Source organism: Heterodontus francisci, chromosome 27 (genome assembly GCF_036365525.1).
Source record: "Heterodontus francisci isolate sHetFra1 chromosome 27, sHetFra1.hap1, whole genome shotgun sequence".
NCBI lineage: Eukaryota > Metazoa > Chordata > Chondrichthyes > Heterodontiformes > Heterodontidae > Heterodontus > Heterodontus francisci.
Genome location: NC_090397.1, coordinates 57,125,084 through 57,147,849, shown reverse-complemented (window position 1 = coordinate 57,147,849; position 22,766 = coordinate 57,125,084). Strand labels below are relative to the sequence as shown.

At 42.1% G+C, this 22,766-nt stretch overlaps 1 protein-coding gene across 1 annotated transcript in view; it reads right to left on the bottom strand.

Moving 5' to 3' along the window:
• Nucleotides 1–22,766, bottom strand: part of ube2h (ubiquitin-conjugating enzyme E2H (UBC8 homolog, yeast)) — a 145,405-nt gene that overhangs the window by 23,486 nt on the left and 99,153 nt on the right. The window contains exon 3 of the mRNA XM_068059428.1: nucleotides 16,363–16,437. Coding sequence (XP_067915529.1) covers nucleotides 16,363–16,437 — 75 coding nt within the window. The remainder of the gene's footprint in view (nucleotides 1–16,362; nucleotides 16,438–22,766) is intronic.

Genomic DNA, 22,766 nt, shown 5'->3' with positions numbered 1-22,766 from the left:
TAGGGATCAGTGGATAAAAAACAGGAGTGGAAACATTGGCTGATTTTTACAAATGCTAAGTACAGCAGACTTCCCACCACCTTGGCTCAGATCTGCAAATCAGGACACAAATTTCTAAAACTGATCAACTAACTGATCAATGCCTCCACTCTCATATCTTACATATTGCACTTGTTAAGGTAACAAGACATTGGGTGAAACCAAGGTTCAACAGTTCAAAAACAATGCATTTATAGAATTCGCTGTAGTTATTAGACATACTTTGTTTAATTACCAGAAAAACACTCATATACTCGTCAATACACTTCAGTGTGCTACATGCTTCTTTAATGATGCTCTTACTTCAAGAGCTGTACTTCACCTTAAGTGTTGTTCTGTTCAAAATGCTCTGAGAAATTTGGAAACACAAAATCTAACTGTACCTAACAATGGATGTTTTTCAAAGTAGGTACAGTACGGAGTCTGAACGTACGGCAATTGCAGTTCACTAGAACCCTGGAGACAACACTGCAGATAACCCTCTTTGGACATCAGGGAACTATGCTGCCGGTGCTTCCACTGTACTCTGCATCCATCGGCATTTGATCATTGTTTCATTACATGAGCCAGTAGATGGCATACTAGATTTGTACCATATCATTGGCACAAAATCATTCAGGTGGAGGACATAGTTTGTTTTTCTCTTTATTCATTTAGATCAGGCTAAGCTAAAACATCAACAGTAAGCATAGTTGTTCACCATTCAGGGATAGCCCTGTTTAGTAAGGTTGCCAAACCAAAAATCAAACTGGCGCAGGATGGGGCAAGCCCAATGTTAGGACCAGGTTTCAAGTTCTGATTTATTTCCTTTAAAGAAATAGTTTCCAGGAAAGGAAAAGACAAAGCATTTTCTGTTGAAAATATTTCCTGAGCTCGCTCCTGAAAACACACAATGAAAACTATGAAGATTGTTACGGAAATATCCTCAAATGCTGTGCTTCAGAGGCCAATATTTTGATCCTCCAGAGCCAGTCCAATGATGCTGGTTATGTGGTGGGCTGCATATGAATCAGACTGCTTTGCGTAATGAAAGTCAGCATGTGGGACTAGGTGGGAGCTGACCAGATACCATCTGACCCAAGGAAAAAAAAGAGTTACCGGCTGAGTACTGATAGAACTGAAGCAGCTTCGCAAAGTCAGCTGCTCCAGATTGGCTCTCAGGCCAGACATGAAAGGTGGCTTCCTTTAAAATCAATGCCCGAAGGACATTTTTAAAGGAGTGTATATTGACACAGTAGTTTGCATAGAAAGTTATTTCCCTAATTCACCTTCCCATTTTAATACCTCTCCCAGTAGATGATGATCAAGAGGGTGGGGGGGATAAGACTATTGGGAAAAATAAATTACATTTTAGAAATTTTCAGACAACTCATTCAGGAACTGGACTTTGATCAGATACCAGACAGGCAGCAAACCCACCATTAAATTTGAAGTCATTTTAATAGAGGGATTCTATGCAGGTCTGTTCTATTAGTCCAGTAGGAGACATTCCTCAGGTTGGGGCTGAATAGATTGAGCTGAGATTCCAACTCGCCCTTGTGCCCAAAACTAATTAAGTGTTCCACTTCCCAAGCAGTAAAAGCTCACCCTCAACACCACAAAGAGCCAAGTGCTCGCAGATATGGCAGGCAGCTGGTTTAGCCATTCACCGTCAGATCTTGTATATTGCAGATCTTGCAGATATTGTAGTGAAGGAATAGGGGTGTGAAGTATTGGATGTGATAAACATAGGGAGAGAGGAAGTATTAATGGGATTAGCATCTTTGAAAGTTGATAAATAACCAGGGCCGGATGAAATGTACGCCAGGCTGTTAAAAGAAGCAAGAGAGGAAATAGTGGAAGATCTGACCATCATTTTCCAGTCCTCACTGGATATAGGTATGGTGCCAGAGGATTGGAGGACTGCGAATGTTGTACCTTTGTTTAAAAAGGGAGCGAGGGATAGACTGAATAATTACAGGCCAGTCAGTGTAACCTTAGAATCAATTCTGAGAGACAGGATAAACTGTCACTTAGAAGGCACAGATTAATCAAGGATGGTCAGCATGGATTTGTTAAGAGAAGATCTTGTCTAACCAACTTGATTGAATTTTTTGAACTAACAAAGATTGATGAGGGTAGTGCAGTTGATGTGGTCTGCATGGATTTTAGCAAGGCTTTTGACAAGGTCCCACATGGCAGACTGGTTAAAAAAGAAAAGCACATGGGATCCAGGAAAATGCAGCAAGGTGGATAAAAAAAATTGGTTCAGTGGCAGGAAACAAAGGGTAATTGTTGATGGGTATTTTTGCTACTGGAGGGCTGTTTCCAGCAGTGTTCCGCGGATATAATATATATATGAAGTCTGCAGACGACACAAAGATTGACCGTGTGGTAGATAGCGAGGAGGGTAGCTGTAGGCTGCAGGAAGATACTGATGGACTGGTCAGGTGGCAGAAAAGTGGCAAATGGAGTTCAACCTGGAGAAGTGTGAGGTGATGCATTTGGGGGAAGTTGAACAAAGCAAAGGAATACACAATTAATGGGAGAATATAGAGAGGTGTACAGGAAGTGAGGGACCTTGGAGTGAATGTCCACAGATCCCTGAAGAGAGCAGGATAGGTTGGATAAGGTGGTTAAGAAGGCATATCGAATCCTTTCCTTTATTAGCTAAGGTATAGAATATAAGAGCAGGGAGGTTAGGCTGGAACTGCATAAATCATTGGTTAGGGCACAACTTGAGTACTGTGGCAGTTCTGGTCACGTCATTACAGAAAGGATGTAGTTGCACCAGACAGGGTACAGAAGAGATTTATGAGGATGTTGCCAGGACTGAAAAAAGTGCAGCTATGGGTAAAGATTGGATAGGCTGGGGTTTCTGTGTCCTTGGAACAGAGAAGGCTGAGGGGAGATCTAATTGAAATGTACAAAATTGTGAGGAGTCTGGATAGATTGGATGTGAAGGGCCTATTTACCTTAGCAAAGAGGTCAGTGATGACGGGGCATAGATTTAAAGTGATTGGTAGAAAGATTAGAGGGGAAATAAGGAAATGTTTTTCACCCAGAGGGTGGTGGGGGTCTGGAGCTCACTACCTGAAACGGTAGTAGAGGCAGAAATTCTCAACTCATAAAAATGAGTCTGGATATGCACCTCAAGTGCCGTAACCTGCAGGGCTACAGACCAAATGCTGGAAGGTGGGATTAGACTGGGTGGCTCGTTATAGGCTGGTGCAAACACGATGGGGCGAGTGGCCTCTTTCTGTGCCATAAACTTTCCGTGATTCTATGATTGGATTAGACCACAAAGCACTATCGGGTCTTATTCTCATCTGCCAAAACTGTTCACTGTTCCAGGATCATCCTGGAATGCAAAGATATGTCCTATATTCTTTTGTCTACTGCAAACTGTTTTCTTAAATCCCTCTCTACTGTCTGCTCCAATAACAAGTGCGAGGAGCTCATGAACTTCTTTGCTAGAAACCTTTAGACCAATCAGCTGCCTCTTCTGCTTCCCTCCATTCCCCTAGTCCACAGAGCCAAATTTCCTCCTAGGATCCCCCCTGCCCTGGCTCCAAACTCTCATCTTTCTCTAGTTTCTATCTCCCCTCATGCTCTCTCCAAGCTCATCTTGCCTGCAAGACCCACCTCCTGCTCCTTTGAACATATTCTCACTAAACTGCTGACCACCCAACTTCCCTTCCTAGCTCCGATATTAGTCGACATTGTTAACTGTTCACACTCCTCAAATACTGTCCCCTTCTTCTCAAAAAAACCCTGACCCCTTTGTCTTTTCAAAATACTGCCCCAACTCCAATCTTCCTTTCCTCTCCAAAGTCCTTGAACTTTCTGTTGCCTCCTTAATCTGTGTCCACCTTATCTGGAACTTCATGTTTGAATCTCATCCCCAACCCACAGTCAGGTTTCTACCTGCTACAGTATCGAAACTCTCAAATTCACAAAAGATATGTCAGCGAGAAAGATAAACTATCCTCTCCTTGTCCTTCTCGACCTATCTACAGACTTTCATATGGTTGACCACACTATCCTCCTCCAATGCTTCTCCACCATTGTCTAGGTGGGTGGGACTACACTTGCCTGGTTCCATTCTTATCTAGCTAGTCACAGCCAAAGAAATACTTGCAATGGTTTCTCTTCCCATTCTGTAATCTGTTGTCCCTCAAGGATCTAACCTTGGCTCCCTCCCATTTCTTAACTACAGGCTCAACGACATCATCCAAAAACAGCGTCAGTTACCACGTGTACGCAGACCTTACCCAGCTCTACTTCACCACCACTTCTCTTGACCCCTCCACTGTCTCTAAATTGTCAGGCTGCTTGTTCGACATCCAGTACTGAATGAGCAGAAATTTCCTCTAATTAAATATTGGGAAAAACAAAGCTATTATATCTTCAGTTCCAATCACAAACTCTGCCCCGTAGCCACCTACTCCATCCCTCTCCCTGGCATATGATCATAACCTTGGTTTCATATTTGATCCCAAGATGAGCTTCCGACTACATATACAGGTCATCACAGACTTACTAGTTCCACCTCCATAACATCGCTTGACTCCGCCCCTGCCTCAGCTCATCTGCTGCTGAAACCTATGTCAATGTCTTTTTTACGTCTAGTCTTGACCATTCCTACTCTTGGCCAGCCTCCCACATTCTACCCCCCATAAACTTGAGGTCATCCAAAACTCTGCTGCCCTACCTCACACCAAATCCCATTCACCCATCACTTCTGTGCTCACCGACAAACTAGCTCCCAGTTGAGCAACACCTCTATCTTAAAAATGCTTATGCTAGTTTTCAAATCCTTGCTTAGACCCTCCCCATTTCTAATCTCCTCCAGGCCCAGAACCCTCAAAATATCTGCACTCCTCCAATTCTGACCTTTTGAGTATTCCTGATTTTAATCACACCAGTGGTGGCCATGCCTTCAGCTGTCAAGGGCCAAAACTCTGGAATTCCCTCTCTACCTCTCTTTCCTTTAAGACAGTCCCTAAAACCTACCTCTTTGACCAAGCTTTTGGTCACCTGTCTTACTATCTCCTTCTGTGTTCAGTGTCATATTTTGTTCAGTAACATACCGGTGAAGCACATTGGGACATCTTATACGTTAAAGGCACTATTTAAATACAAGCTGTTGTTGCTTAAAGTCAATGGGGAAATGTTTCAAGACTAAGTGAACCCATCGAACAGGGCAACAACCATAAAATACAGTCCACAGAAACCTCCAGGACAGAAAGCTATCAGACTGGAGAAAAACAGGACTACTGTTCACCCGATTTCAATTATGCACTGTGTGTTTCCCCATCCTCCAGTTACCAACAGAAATCAGAAACTTCAAGTTTTTTTTTACTGCCAGGTTCTGTGAACCAAGCTAGCATGTCCATCAACATCTTGGGGGTTACCATTAACCAGAAACATAACTGGACTAGCCATATAAATACTGTGGCTACAAGAACAGGTCAGAGGCTGGGAATTCTGCAGTGAGTAACACACCTACTGACTCCCCAAAGCCTGTCCACCATCTACAAGGCACAAGTCAGGAGTGTGATGGAATACTCTCCACTTGCCTGGATGAGTACAGTTCCAACAACACTCAAAAAGCTCAACATCTTCCAGGACAAAGCAGCCCACTCGTTTGGCACCCCATCCACCACCTTAAATACTCACTTCCTTCACCACTGGCAGCAACGTGTACCATCTATAAGATGCAAAGCAGAAAATAACCAAGTCTCCTTCGACAGCACTTTCTAAACCCACGACTCTACCACCTAGAAGCACAGGGGCAGCAGACACATGGGACTTGGAACTATATTGCTGTTCCTTCACTCCAGGTGGGTAAAAAATCTGGAACTCCCTTCCTAACAGCACCATGAGTATACTTACACCACTCGGATTCCCGCAGTTCAAGGCAGCAGCTCACCACCACCTTCTTAAGGACAATTAGGGACGGGCAATAAATGCTGCTTGGCAGCAGCATCCATATTCCAAGAAAAATTTTAAAAAAAATCTGTACTCCAAGATCACTGTTAAGTATTGCTTTTAAATAATTGTTTTGTATTTGCAATTTGTTTTTCAGTCTTAGCCAACCCCACCATTCCAGTCTTCAAAACAACCCATACCCAGACATACAGCAGATAGTACTGGAGACATGGAAAAAAACTTCCCATTCAGAGAAATCCACTAACTCGAGATGTTGCCTTACCCAACAGACCTGTTAAAGAAAGATCTTTCCAGGTGAGGAATCAGACTCCTTGATAAGCGTGTTGCACCACCTTCTCAAACAGCTATACTTTCTAAACAGGAGTGATCATGTTGAGATCAGCCTGTTCTGTGAATGGACGGGGTCTAAGAATGTAAACATGTTCCTACGTTATTCTAATACAGAACAAAGAGAGAACAGCTATTGTAGATAGAATTGATTACAATTTGCAAGCTCACAATTTAATTTTTTGATCACAATGACACTGATACATTGATAGCTGATGAATTTCACACCAAAGACATTGGACACTAAGGATGGCACATATGAATTATTAAATAAGCTAGTCAGCTATTATATAATATGGAGCTAAAAGGGCTATTAGGTTAAAACAGAGGCTTCTAAAAAATGACTTTCAAAAACAGAGCAAGAGGAGTGTAAAAAGAAAATTACTGCAACATAAATAAGGAAATAGGTTCCTTTCACTATAGAGATTTCAAGAGATAAGACAAAGGGGAGATGGTGACATAGTGGTAATGTCACTGGACTAGTAATCCAGAGGCCCAAGGAATGCCCTGGGGATTAAAAGAAGAAATGCTGGAAATACTCAGCAGATCTGGCAGCATCGGTGCAGAGAGAGAGAGGTGGATCCTTCACCTGAAGGGTCACTGACCTGAAACATTAACTGTGCTTCTCTCTCCACAGATGCTGCCAGACCTGCTGAGTATTTCCAGCATTATTTATTTCAGATTTCCAGCATCTGCAATATTTTGCTTTTATTTTAATGCCCTAGGGACATGGATACAAATCCCACCACGGCAGCTGATGGAATTTAAATTTAATTTATTAAAAAAATCTGGAATTGAAAGCTAGTAATGGTGCCATGAAACTATCGATTGTCGTAAAAACCCATCTGGTTCACTAACGTCCTTTAGGGAAGGAAATCTGCAGTCCTTATCTGGTCTGGTTGACTCTTAACTACCCTCTGAAATGGCCTAGCAAACCACTCAGTTGTCAAGGACAATTCGGGATGAGCAACAAATGCTGGCCTTGCCAGCAACGCCCACATCCCATGACAGAACTTTTTAAAAAAAGGCTATATTTCGAGAAGAGTAAAAGTACAACGTAACAGGACATAGCTGTCCTTATTTTAGCATTATCTTTTTCAGTTATGACAGTCAGTTATGGGTTCAAACTCATGCTAGGGTTAAGCACGCAATCTAAGCTGAGACTTGCGTACAGTACTGCCAGAGGTGCTGGCCTTTGATGAAACATTAACGTAGGCTGCTATCTGCCTGTTCTGGTGGACATTAAAACATCCAATCCCTACCATCTGAACAGCAGGGAATTGTTCAGGTCAACATTCCTCTCAACCACCACACACAGAAAAACTGCTCATTATGGAGCCTTGCTGTGTGCAAAATGGCTGCCATGTTCCCTTACAGAACAATGATGGGGACTTCAAAATAATGAACTGCATACAAAGCACTTCAGGAAGTTTGGAAGGTGCTTGATGAGACATTTTATAAATGCAAATTCTTTGAAATTAAGATTACCAAATGAATCAGAAACATTAAATGATTGGATTAGCCTTTGTGGAAAACTGAAATACCAGCACCAACATCCCTCACGTTAAAGTCTGGCTCAGGTATAAAATTAAAACCCGACCTGGGTCTGACCCGACAACAGGCAACTCAAACCCGACCCGGGCCAGAGTCCTTTAATTTTTTTTTTTTTAAATGCCTGACCTGACCCGAGCCCGAATGCTGGTCGCAGACTACAGACCCGACCCTGACACACGTAGTCAGGTTTGGTCAGGTTTGGGTCGGGTAGCCAGGCTTTACCTCATGTTGAATGTAAAAAAAGGTAGAAGTTGTATTTCAAATTATGTTAAAGAATGAGTTGCCCATTTTTATTTAAAACAGTTAAAATATCTATTTTTCAAAAATATTTATACAGTTGGTGCTACAAAAACGATTGTAGAGTTGGCTTGAAGAAAGCAGCTGATTTTGAAAGCTTGAAGGACTATACATACGCACACATGTGTAAAAACAGTTTCCACAGCATCAACATTGCCCATCTGAACAAAAACTGGGTTTTCACAATTGGCAAGTACTGGGTATGAACATGTTGTTCATGGTTCTCAGTATTGGGAACATTCATAACACGCTGTTATAAGTGCTTGAGGTAGCAGCCTTAGTTAATTGCAGGGATAGCTCATTGTGAACATTTTTGGATAAAGTTACAACTTCAGTACTTTCTTTTGGTGGGGTGGTAAGGAATGTTAGTTGGTCCTACTGGTTACTTAGAGGCAGATAAGAATACATCAAAATGACTGTAGCTCCTCTTAAACGTAGAAAGGTTAACGCCATAGAAACTTGACACAGGCCAGAGGTGCCTCTGAAACACACTACAACTTGACATGCAGCACTGCCTGCTTGTACACTTCTTGCTACAGTTTCAGCCACAGTCCAATAAGCAAGTGAATTTTTAATAGCAGAGTGACCTGAAATGGCATAGGCACCATCACTTCAAAAGAATTTAATGAAACTGCACCTCAAGTGCCATAACCTGCATGGCTACGGACCAAATGCTGAAAGGTGGCATTAGTCTGGGTGGCTCGTGTTTCATCTGGTGCAGACACGATGGGTCAAATAGCCACTTTCTGTGCCGTAAACTTTCTATGATTCTATGTGGCAATCAAAATCTGAAGAAAACCAGGCTAATAAATCTGGCATAAAGCAACAATAATTGCAGAATAAATATATACTATAGAATCTATAGCACAGCAACAGGCCATTTGGCCCAACAGATCTATGCCAGTATTCATGCTCGACATGAGCCTCTTCCCACCCCTTGTCTCATCTCACTGCATCATAGACACAAGTCCAATAACTCAAACAACTTGCAATAACTTCCTTCTGTTCGTGAAATAAACACATTAGCCCCCTTTCTTCCTTTTAAATGTTTCGTAAATGTGTCAATCTGATTTGCACTTGTTGGAAAGTATGGGATCCATTAAGAGCAAAGAACAGGATTTTAAAAAAATTGATCCAAACATGGATGCCAGGAGAACACGGCAAAACATAGTTTGCCAAACGCCCATTCAATCCCTAAAAGTTTACTTTTGCCACTCAATGCAAATCGCTTCATTTAATCACTCAAGGAATGGCTTTGCAACTACCATCCTTGTAACACTAGAATGAGGAGTTAGCAGATGTTGCAGCTCTGGTCTCACTGACTTAATGGAGAGCACAGGACTTAACAGTAAAGATGGCATAACAGAGATGAAGTTGTGCATTTGAAGCATTTTGCTTTTTGTTTTATTAATGTTATAATATGAACTGCAAGTATGACAAAAATGATCAGTGTCAATTATTTACTCAGTTGCATTTTCTGTAAATGTGACAGTGCATTATAATGCTTTATTCTTTCTACAGCCTTAACAGAATTGATCACAGTAAGACCCTCTAATGCCTTGCCTCTGTTGTCCAGCATGGCGTGATTACTCAGTTACTTTTTCTTACCTACCCGATTGTAGCCGGAGCATGTGTTATGATGAACCTTTATAAAACACTGGTTCAGCCTCAATTGGAATATTATTCCCAATTCTGCACACTGCACTTTACGAAGGATGTGAAGGCTTTCGAGGGTACAGCAAAGATTTACGAGAATGGTTCCAGGGATGAGGGACTTCAGTTATGTGGACAGATTGGAGAAGCTGGGGTTGTTGTTCTTAGAGAAGATTGAGATTTGATAGAGGTTTTCAAAATGAAGAAGGGTCTAGGCAGAGTAGATAGAGAGAAACTGTACCCATTGGCAAAAGGGTCGAAAACCAGAGAGAACAGATTTAAAGGTAAATGTCAAAAGAACCAAAGGCAATGAGGAAAAACTTTTTTTTAAATGCCGTGAGTGGTTAGGATCTGGAATGCACTGCTCGAGAGGGTGTTAGAAGCAGATTCAACCTTGGCTTTCAAAAGGGAAATGGATAAGCTCCTGAAGAGGGAAAAAAGTGCAGGGCTATGGGGAAAGGGTGGGGAAGTGGGACTAGCTAAATTGCTCTTGGAGAGCTAGCATGGATTCAACAGGCCAAATGGCCTCCTTCTACATTGTAATAATTCTATGATTCTACCTCTAGCAACTCTTCCCAACACACAAAATCCAGAATCCCCCTATCCTTGGTCCCCTCCTCTGCCCTTTGGCAACATCATCCAGACATGTAGTCAACTTCCATATGTACGCTGATGTGACACATTTCTCAACCTCTACGATCAAGACTTCTTGTCCAACATGCAATTGGATGAACTGCAATTTTCCTCCAGTTACAGCACTTGGAAGACTGAAACCATTGTCTTTAGCCACTGCCACAAACTCTGTTCTCACACCATTGTTTCTACCCAAACCCCACCACTGGCTCAGGCTTAGCAGACTGTTTGCAACCTTGGCATTTTGTTCAATCTCTAACTGCATTTCTGATCCTATATACTTCGTATCTTAATGGCCACCTATTCCATCGCTGTAACATTGCCCACCTCCACCAGCTCAATCCATCTGCTGTTAAAACCCTCATGACATGCTTTAAGATTCAATTACTTCAATATGCTCCTGGCCAGCAACCTACTCTCCATAAACTTCAGCTCATCCAAAACTCTGCTGCCCAAAAACTATGTGGAGTGCTTTGAAAATTTACTTGAAACTTTAAAAGACAAGTACTGACACGGACCACTACTGCCGGGAGGGACTTGGAGCAGACATGCAAGTTTTAAACCCAGCTGCTAGCATCAATTGACCAAATGGTCAAATTAGGACTTGTTAGAACAATGTTGCTGAGTCAATGTACATCTTGATCGAGGAAGTCTTATCTCCTCCCCCAAGTTATTTTTTAGAATTCTTAAATTCCACAGCAATAGCTACAAAACAAGATGGAAACCCTGAAAGAAAACATCATTTAAAGAAAAAGTCAAAATCCAACTATACATCTTTGGGGAGGAAAGGAATCAGAGAGCAAATGGATACAAGGTGGGGGGGGGGGGGGGGGGAAAAGAGGATAGAGCTCTCAAAGTTCAATCAAGCAAGAATCGGTGCGTCCTGCCTCCACCTGCATTCTAATTTTAAAAGATTAATAAATTTAATCTGACAGCAAAAGCACATGCAACTTAAAAGATATATTAGTCATTCTCAGGATGCAGGCATCACTAGCAAGGCCAGTAGTTATTGCCCATCTCTAGTTGCCCTTGAGCAAGTGGTGGTCTTCTTGAACCACTGGCTGTGTGATGGAGGCTCCCACACTGCTGTTATTACTTAGGGAATTCCAGGATTTTGAACCAGTGACAATGAAGAAACTGCAAAATATGTGCCGGCTCTTTGAAAGCGCTATCCAATTAGTCCCAATACCCTACATTCTCCAGAGTTCTGCACATTGTTCTTTTTTTTTAAAATAAAAAGTATATATGCATTTCCCTTTTGAAAGTTACTATTCAATCAGCTTTCAAGCAGTGCATTCCAGACAATAACTTGCTGCGTGCAACAAATTCTTGCCACCCTTCTTATTCTTTGCCAATTATCTTAAATCTATGTAGTCTCATTATCTACAAGAGGGGCAAATGCTCCCCGACACATCAAGATCCACGACACAAAACAACTGCGATAGATGGGCAAACAGGGGTTGTTGGTAGTGCTGTAATTTAAAAGGCACCAACAATACCATGGCACTAAGATTTCATTTTGAACTTTATCTAGAATGAGCTGATCCTACACGTCGTGAGTGGAAAGCTGGGACTGTGAGGAGTACCACAGCCAAGTCAATCCTTTTCTCATTCTTGTTCCATCACCAAAACTGTTACTTCCATCTCCATAACATTGCCTGACTCTGCCCAGCCTCAGTTCATCTGTTGCTGAAAACATCTATGCTTAAGTTACCTCTAGACTTAGCAAGCCTGCCATCTTCCAACCTAATAAACTCGAACACATCCAAACTCTGCTGCTTGTATTCTAATTTGCACCAAGTCCCTTTTACCCATCACCCATGTGCTCACTAACCTACTGATCCTGATCCAGCAATGACTTCATTTTACCATTTTCATCCTAGTCTTCAAATCCCTCCATGTCCTTTCCCCTCGCAATCTCTGTAACCTCCTCCAGCCCTACAAGCCTTTGAGATCTTTGCGCTCTACCAATTCTGTCCTCTTGTGCACCCCCAATTTTAATCATTCCATCGTTGCAGCCATGTCTTCAGCTGCCCAGACCCTGAGTTCTGAAATTCCATCCCTAAACCTCTCCGCTTCTCTGTCCCCCTTTAAGACACTCCATAAAACTTAACAAATGCCTTCAATCAAGCTTTTCATCATCTGTCCTAATATCGCCTTATGTAGCTTAGTGTCAAATTCAGTTTTATAAAATCACTCCTGCAAAGCACCTTAGGACATTTTACTATGTTAAAGTAACTATATAAATGCAAGTTGTTGTTCCCTTAACTCCCCCAAGCAAACTGTCCTGCACACTGTTCCGCCCTGCATCCTCAAGGTGGAAATCAAGACACAATGCACAGTCTCCTACTTTAAGTCTTTCGCAGAATCTTAACACTGTAGAACTCCTTTACCTCCCTTAGTTTTCCCTTCCTTTCACAAATCTAAAGGCTTTTAAAACCAAATTTCTGTCAACTAACTACTATTTCTTGAACATTACTTTGTCATTCTTTTTTCAGCATAGCACAATGGTGACCTATACTTCAAACGTTGACCCAAGTTACTCAATACAAGAAAGGAAAATTTGTGTAACATAGCACTGAAACAATTTCCAACATGCATAGGAATTAGGATGTCATAAAAGCACACTCCGCATTTTTGAACATACTCTTTTTCCCCCAATTAAACCATCACAATTGCAAGCAGACATGAACAAAAACATGGAATGGCTTAACAAATGGAGTACTCAAAATCAATACTGCAGAACTAAAACCAATTTTGTACTCGGCAAACCATCTGCCGACCTTCATCCTTGAAGACTTTACAACACAGACTTATTAATCTCAATTAAACATAGAAGGAAGCACTGAACTAGCAAGCCCTCCTTGGAGACCTCGCCAAGATACTATCAGTGCAAATGCACATCCAACTCCTGCTAAGAGTAGTAGCAGGTGCAGCTAAAGAGTGAAGGCACAGAGCAGTATAGTCTTGCTACTTCAAAAATCAGGGCACGGAGCTGGAACAAATCATTGATCTGGCCCAGGGCATAATATTGCACAGTGATAAGACACTGATGTGCTAAATCAGCACAGCAGAGTCAATAGGTTCATGAGAACCAAACATAGCTAACAGACAAACGTAGGGAAAATAGCATTGCTGTAATTTAAAAGCACTAAGATTTCATTCAAGAGGCTATCTAAAATGCATGGCCACTGTATTGTTGGTGGGTGGGAGGGGGTGGAGAACTAGGAGGAAGAAAAAAAAGGGCTTGTTTGGTGACAGCTAGTGCTTTACCACGTGCCATTTGATAGAAGTCCAAATGTTGCAGTAAATTCACAACTCAAATCAAAACAAGATATGAAGCGGCTTCATTTCACTAACAAAATTTTAACACTTCTCAATCCAGATATTTATTAACAGGTGGGCTCCTGTTCTGTGAACAGAAAGAGACACATGCCTGGGGCACAGCAAAGGTCAACTTACATTGCAAAATTTTGGATAGCAACACAGTATGTTACTACCAATTCTGGTAATGTTTATAACCAGAAGCAACATTAAGCAGACCCAAATAGAAACAGGTAATTCTGGAAAAACACAACCGCATCTATGAAGAGGAAAGCGGAGCTAACTTTACCAATGGCTCCAAAATAATAACAGTTCTTTTCTTTTCACAGATGTTGATTGATCGGTTTTGTGCTTCCAGCATTTCGTTCTCATCTTTAAAATAAGTCAAGAATTGCATACTGTTAGGCCTCTTTTCTCCTCTCCAAAGTGGGCGGCACAGTGGTTAGCACTGCAGCCTCACAGCTCCAGTGACCCGGGTTCAATTCTGGGTACTGCCTGTGTGGAGTTTGCAAGTTGTCCCTGTGTCTGCGTGGGTTTTCGCCGGGTACTCCGGTTTCCTCCCACCACCAAAAGACTTAAGAACATTTAGACATTTAGAACATTACAGCGCAGTACAGGCCCTTCAGCCCTCGATGTTGCGCCGACCTGTGAAACCATCTGACCTACACTATTCCATTTTCATCCATATGTCTATCCAATGACCACTTAAATGCCCTTAAAGTTGGCGAGTCTACTACTGTTGCAGGCAGGGCGTTCCACGCCCCTACTACTCTGAGTAAAGAAACTACCTCTAACATCTGTCCTATATCTATCACCCCTCAACTTAAAGCTATGTCCCCTCGTATTTGCCATCACCATCCGAGGAAAAAGACTCTCACTATCCACCCTATCTAACCCTCTGATTATCTTATATGTCTCTATTAAGTCACCTCTCCTCCTCCTTCTCTCCAACGAAAACAACCTCAAGTCCCTCAGCCTTTCCTCGTAAGACCTTCCCTCCATACCAGGCAACATCCTAGTAAATCTCCTCTGCACCCTTTCCAAAGCTTCCACATCCTTCCTATAATGCGGTGACCAGAACTGCACGCAATACTCCAGGTACGGCCTCACCAGAGTTTTGTACATCAGCAGCATGACCTCGTGGCTCCGAAACTCGATCCCCCTACTAATAAAAGCTAACACACCATATGCCTTCTTAACAGCCCTATTAACCTGGGTAGCAACTTTCAGGGATTTATGCACCTGGACACCAAGATCTCTCTGTTCATCTACACTACCAAGAATCTTCCCATTAGCCCAGTACTCTGCATTCCTGTTACTCCTTCCAAAGTGAATCACCTCACATTTTTCCGCATTAAACTCCATTTGCCATCTCTCAGCCCAGCTCTGCAGCCTATCTATGTCCCTCTGTACCCTACAACATCCTTCGGCACTATCCACAACTCCACCGACCTTCGTGTCATCCGCAAATTTACTAACCCACCCTTCTACACCCTCATCCAGGTCATTTATAAAAATGACTAACAGCAGTGGCCCCAAAACAGATCCTTGCGGTACACCACTAGTAACTAAACTCCAGGATGAACATTTGCCATCAACCACCACCCTCTGTCTTCTTTCAGCTAGCCAATTTCTGATCCAAAGCTCTAAATCACCTTCAACCCCATACTTCCGTATTTTCTGCAATAGCCTACCGTGGGGAACCTCAAACGCCTTACTGAAATCCATATACACCACATCCACTGCTTTACCCTCATCCACCTGTTTGGTCACCTTCTCGAAAAACTCAATAAGGTTTGTGAGGCACGACCTACCCTTCACAAAACCGTGCTGACTATCGCTAATGAACTTATTCTTTTCAAGATGATTATAAATCCTATCTCTTATAACCTTTTCCAACATTTTACCCACAACCGAAGTAAGGCTCACAGGTCTATAATTACCAGGGCTGTCTCTACTCCCCTTCTTGAAAACCACTTGCAGGTTGATAAGTAAATTGGCCATTATAAATTGTCCCTAGTATAGGTAGGTGGTAGGAGAATATAAGGAAAGGTGGGGACGTTGTAGGAATATGGGATTAGTGTAGGATTAGTATAAATGGGTGGCTGATGGTCGGCACAGACTCGGTGGGCCGACGGGCCTGTTTCAGTGCTGTATCTCTAAATAAATAAATAAAAGGTGTAACTACCTTACTATGAGATGGACACAGTCATCCTCTACTACATTGTCCCAGTGACTTTTAATGATGAGTGCTTTGAGATGGAGTTCCAGCATGCCATTTTATCACAGGACATCACAGCTCATCCTGTTCTCACCTGGTTTTACATGCATGCACTTACAGCAGAAACTGCTCTAGAGCAATCAGGAGCAGAAGCTTTTGTCAATATTCACTTTTCCAGCTAAGGTGGCAAGACCAATAGAGCAATCTACTGCTGTGTGGTTGCATGGTCCTTCCTAGTTTGCATGCCTTAGCTACTGTTGTAGAAACATTAAGCCATCATGGGAACCCTTATACTCTTCTAATGTCACTGCTCCACCAATTAAGACCAGTCATCTGTACACAGAAAACAGAAAATATAATGTTGTTATGCAAGTACTTACCTATGGAAGGAGATTTGAATGGGTATTTGTCCGGTAGGTCCACTCTAACTTTCCATACACCACCTTCATAGGGAGCTAAATAAACAAGAAAATAAACAATTTAGTGGCATTCAGACAAGCAGGTTGATGCATAACAGGCCCTAAAAATAGTTTCTCTCAGAAATACACACAGGATGATCAACATGTATTATAATAAAGTAACATATCCAGTCCAAAATCACTTTGCAGATTTTCAACCTTTTGATGGAAGATTTGTTGTTGATTAGTTTTGAGGAGTTTTTCCCTCTTGAAATTAGTTCTCTGTTGGAGCAGTTTTTGCCAGTGTTCTCTTTTTAGTTCAGTGCAGTGGCACAGCAACCAAAGAACACAACCGCAATACAGCTGTGAAATAAAAATAATTTACATCGCACACACTGGATTTTCTGCAGATGACCCAGACCAGGTTCTAGGTGCTCCCAATCTGCTATATTCATCTTTCAACACTTCAAAAGGAACACTTCAGCTAAGTAATACAGATAGTAGCTGAACCACACTGACCAGAGAAGTTTTAGGATTCGATCCTTGATGATTTCACAGATTTCAATGGGGTGGTAGTAGGGCTCAATTGGCTTTGGTGTCCCTGTTTTTGGCGGTTGAGATGGGGAATAAGGAAACATATTAAAGTTGCTATGGTTCAGACTGCTGCTGGCTATCCAGCAACACTTGTTGGAAATGAGTGAGTGTGGATCTTTGAAATTCTCTACCTCAGAGTTGTGGATGCTCAGTCATAGAGTACATTTAAAGTCAGAGGTTGATAGATTTTTGGGTACTAAGGGATAAGGGGATAGTGTGGGAAGGGTGCAGTTGAGGTAGATGATCAGCCATGATCTTACTGAATGGCAGAGCAGGCTTTTAGGGGCCAAATGGCCTGCTCCAGCTCCTACTTAAGTTCTTGTGTGTCTGGATGTCAGATAAGCGCAGTTTCAGCTGTAGTGCCTTGAATGGCCTGCCAAGGCTGCCATCACTCAAACCGCTGGTACTTGGTGGCAACTGGCATCAGCAACAATGTATCAGTACTCCAATAAGCAAATCAATATCTTTGTGCAAGGAGGTAGAGGGACAAACAGTGACATGAAAAAAAGGGTTGGGAGGGGCAAGGGAGTCCAAGAGTTATATCCCACAGGTCAATTTCAGCTCCACTGTACTTTCAGTGGAGATATCATAACCAAACAGAGAGCATTTTAAGAATGTCACCAGAAAAATACAAAACCAAGCAGTATAAATATTAGGCCCGTGAGTTTAATGAACGATTAAGGGATATAGCAAGGAGCAGGGTAGGTGGTAGGTGTTGATAGGAATCAGCAAAGGACAGGTTTGTTGGGGCAAAATCTCTTTTCCTGTTGAAAACATTTATGCTCTCATCCCTGGATGCAAGATCAGCTCAGATGCAATACAATATCACAGAATCAGTGAGGGCTCAGTGATAATGGCCTGGTCTTCCACTTTCAGGAGACATATACACACTTATCTACATCCATAATATACAGCATTGAAACTTTACTGTAATTAAACTTTTGCAAGTGACTTGTGTTCAACATTGATACTAAAAGAAATGGACCACATTCATACCCTAATCAGCAAAAGTTTCCACAGCTGTTCACCAGCAATGTGTACATAGAAAAACTGTTTTTCAACAAGTGATTTTCTTTTGCCTCAGCATATACAAAAGATCAGGCATGTGAAAGGCTTCTCCAAAATACAAGTAGTTTAGGTTTAGCTTAGTTTAGAGATACAGCACTGAAACAGGCCCTTCGGCCCACCGAGTCTGTGCCGACCAACAACCACCCATTTATACTAATCCTACATTAATCCCATATTCCCTACCACATCCCCATCATTCTCCTACCACCACTAGGGGCAATTTACAAAGGCCAATTTACCTATCAACCCGCAAGTCTTTGGCTGTGGGAGGAAACCGGAGCACCCGGCGGAAACCCACGCGGTCACAGGGAGAACTTGCAAACTCCACACAGTCAGTACCCAGAACTGAACCCGGGTAAGTAACCAGATGAATTCATCATGCATATCCATTTTGTAGGAATGTCTTCCAAGTGCAGCACAATTCAAATCTGGACAAGAAAAAATGCTCCTCAATGACATGTGAGTCATTGGATTCAACTTAATGTTCAACGACAATGAAAACAAGAAACACTGGAAGTGCTCAGCAGGTCTGGCAGCAACTGTGCAGAGAGAAGCAGAGTTAATGTTTCAGGTCAGTGACCCTTCTTCAGAACTGCTCTGGGCGGCACAGTGGCGCAGTGATTAGCACCGCAGCCTCACAGCTCCAGCGACCCGGGTTCGATTCTGGGTACTGCCTGTGCGAAGTTTGCAAGTTCTCCCTGTGACCGTGTGAGTTTTCACCGGGTGCTCCGGTTTCCTCCCACAGCCAAAGACTTGCAGGTTGATAGGTAATTTGGCCATTATAAATTGCCCCTAATATAGGTAGGTGGTAGGGAAATTGAGGGAAGGTGGGGATGTGAGAGGGTAATGGGATTAATGTAGGATTAGTATAAATGGGTGGTTGATGGTCGGCACAGACTCGGTGGGCCGAAGGGCCTGTTTCAGTGCTGTATCTCTAAATAAATAAAAAAAATAAAATATCAGAAAAGTACATTAAAAAAGACAATGACTAAAATCTCTAGGAAAAAAGACAATGTAGCCACATTTATCAATTATATAAAACAGAACTCCTTCCAACAGGAGAAAACAAACAGAGGTATATGAAAAGGAAGAAAGTGCAAGGTTACAGGGAGAAGGCAGGGGAATGGAACAGAGTAAATTTCTCTTTCGGAGAGCTGATGCAGATACGATGGGACGAAAGGCCTCCTTCTGCACTATAACAATTCTGTGATTCTGTAATAATCCAGGAAGACGCTGGTAGCAAAGACATGGGCATATTGCAGGGCTACTGCAAGAATAAAAGTCCTGGAAACGGAACAGATTTCCCATTTCCCTCATTTAGATGACTGCTTCTTCCATCTGTGAGTGGAGGATAAATAGGTATAAAGTGCCACATAACAGGCTTGTCTGCAAAGTTAGAGCCCATGGAATAAAAGGGGCAGTAGCAGCATGGATACTTCGGACTGGAGGAAGGTATACAGTGGTGTTACCAAGGGGTCTGTGTTAAGACCCCTGCTTTTCCTGATATATATTAATGACCTAGACCAGAGGGTGCAGGGCACAATTTCAAAATTTGCATATGACAAAACTTGGAAGTATTGTGACTGTGAGGAGGATTGTGATAAACTTCAAGATGACAGACAGGCTGGTGGACTGGGTGGACAAGTGGCAGATGAAACTTAATGCATAGAAGTGTGAATTGATATATTTTGGTAGGAAGAACACAGAGGGAAAATAAAATAATGGGTACAATTTTTAAGGGGGTGCAACAGCAGAGGGACCTGGGACTATATGTGCACAAATCATTGAAGGCGGCAGGGCAGGTTGAGAAAGCAGTTAATAAAGCATACGGGATCCTGGGCTTTATAAATAGAAGCACAGAGTACTAAAGCAAGGAAGTTTTGATAAACCTGTATTAAACACTAGTTTGGCTTTAACTGGAGTATTGTGTCCAGTTCTAGGCACCATACTTTAGGAAGGATGAAGGCATTGGAGAGGGTGCAGAAAAGATTCATGAATATAGTTCCAGTGTTGAGAAACTTCAGTTACGTGGATTGATTAGAGAAGCTGGGGCTGTTCTCCTTGAAGAGAAGAGAATATCAAGAGGAGATTTGATAGATGTGTTCAAAATCATAAGGGGTCTGGACAGAGCAGATAGGGAAAAACTATTCCTGTTGGGGGAAGGATCAAGAACCAGCAAGCACCGATTTAAGGTGATTGGTGAAAGAAGCAACAGCGACATGAGGAAAAAAAACTTGTTTACGCACGTGATTAGGATCTGGAATGCACTGCTGGAGAGTGTGGTGGAAGCAGGTTTGATCATGGCTTTCAAAACATAATTGGACAATTATCTGAAGAGAAAAAAATGTACAGGGCTATGGGAAAAAGGCAGGGTAGTGGAACTAATTGAGTTGCTCTTGTAGAGAGCCAGCACAGACACGACAGGTTGAATGGCCACCTTCTGTGCTGCAACCATTCTATGATTCTGTAACACGGATTCATTAAAGACTGGTTTAAACAACAAATCTCAGTGCCTAGGGCAAGTCTTATTCTGACTTTCAGGAGGTGGTGCTCATCACAGAGCTAATTCATACAAACGTATGAATTAGCTCTGTTCATACAAACGTATGAATTAGGAGCAGAAGCAGGCTATTCGGCCCCTCTCGTCAGCTCCGCCATTCAAGATGATCATGGCTGATCGGTTTGTTTTTCGAATTCCACACTCCCATCTACCCGTGATAACCTCTGAATCCCTTGCCGAACGAGAATCTATCTACCTCTGCCTTAAAAATGTTCAACGAGCCCGCCTCCACCACTTCTGAGGCAGAGTTCCAAAGTCACACAACCCTCAGAGAAATAGTTTCTCCTCATCTCTGTCCTAAAAGTGCAACCCCCAATTATAAAACAGTGTCCCTTAGTTCTAAACTCAACCACAAGAGGAAATATCCTTTCCACATCCACCTCGTCAAGACTGTTCAGGATCTTATATATTTCAATCAAGTCTTACCTCACTCTTCTAAACTCCAGTGAAAACAAGCCCAGTCTGTCTAACTTTTCCTCATAAGACAACCCGCTCATTCCAGGTATCAATCTAGTAAACACACCTCCTCTGAACTGCCTCCAATGCATTTAGATCCTTGCTTAAATAAGGAGACCAAAACTGCACACAGTATTTGAGATGCGGTCTCACCAACGCCCTGTATGACTGAAACATAAAATCTTTACTTTTATTTTCAATTCCTCTCGAAATAAAGGTAGCATTTCATCAGCCTTCTTTATTACTTGCTGTACCTCCATACTAACTTTTTGTGACTCATACACTAGAACACCTAGATCCTAGCACCTAGGAATTATGCAATCTTTGTCCATTTAAGTAATACTCTTTTTTTATTCTGCCTGCCAAAGTGAACAACTTGACATTTTCCCGCACTATACTCCATCTGCCAGATTTTTGCCCACTCACTCAACCTATCTATATCGGTCTGCAACCTTCCTATGTCCTCTTCACAACATACTTTCCTACCTTTGTGTCATCTGCAAATTTAGCTACCATGCCATCGCTCCCCTCATCTAAGTCATTGATATAAATTGTAAAAAGTTGAGGCCCCAGCACAGACCCTTGCAGGACTCCACTCGTCACATCCTGCCTCTCAGAAAAGGACCCATTTATGCATACTCTGATTGCTGCCAGCCAGCCAATCTTCTATCTATGCTTATATGTTACCCCCTTAGCCATGAGCTCCTATATTGCGCAATAACCTTTTGTGGCACCTTGTCAAATGCCTTCTGGAAATCCAAGTACAGTACATTAACAGGCTCCCCTTTATCCACAGCGCATGTTACTCCTTCAAAGAACTCCAATAAATTGGTTAAACATGATTTTGCTTTCACATAACCATGCTGGCTATTTCCAATTACCAAGCTATAACCTCCTTAACGATCGATTCTAACACCTTCCCTATGACAGATGTCAAGCTAACTGGCCTATAGTTAGCTGCTTTATGCCTCCCCCACTTCTTGAATAGTTGCTATTTTCCAGTCTGATGGAACTTTTCCAGAATCGAGCAAATTTTGAAAATTTAACACCAACGCATCTACTAACTCATTAGCCACCTCTTTTAAGACCCTAGGATGACATCCATCAGGACCCAGGGACTTATCAGCCCACAGCTCCATCAGTTTGGTCAGTACCACTTCCCTGATGATGGTAATTTCACCAATTTCCACTCTTCCTTCCACCTCCTGATTTACAGCTATTGCTGGAATGTTTCTGTATCCTCTATAGTGAAAAGGAAAACAAAATATTTGTTCATTTCATTATTAACTCCCCATTCTCAATCTCGAGAGGACCTACACTCACTTTTCCTTTTTAAACACCTGTAGAAACTCTTGCTACCCATTTTTATATTTCTAGCTAGCATCCTCTCATTCTAATTTCTTTCTCCTGATTAATCTTTTAGTCATTCTCTGCTGTTCTTTATATTCTGATCAATTATCTGAACTGCCCCTCATCTTTGCGCAATTATCTGCTTTTTCATTAAGTTTGATGCTTTCCTTAACTTCTTTAGTTAACCAAGGAATATACTTATCCTGAGTATTCTGAAATATCCCCTTAAATGTCTGCAACTACTTCACTATTGATCTACCTCCTAGCCTAGTAATCCAGTTCACTTCAGCTAGATCAGCTTTCATGCCCACATAGATGCCCTTATTTAAGTTTAAAAAACTAGTCTTAGACTCACTCT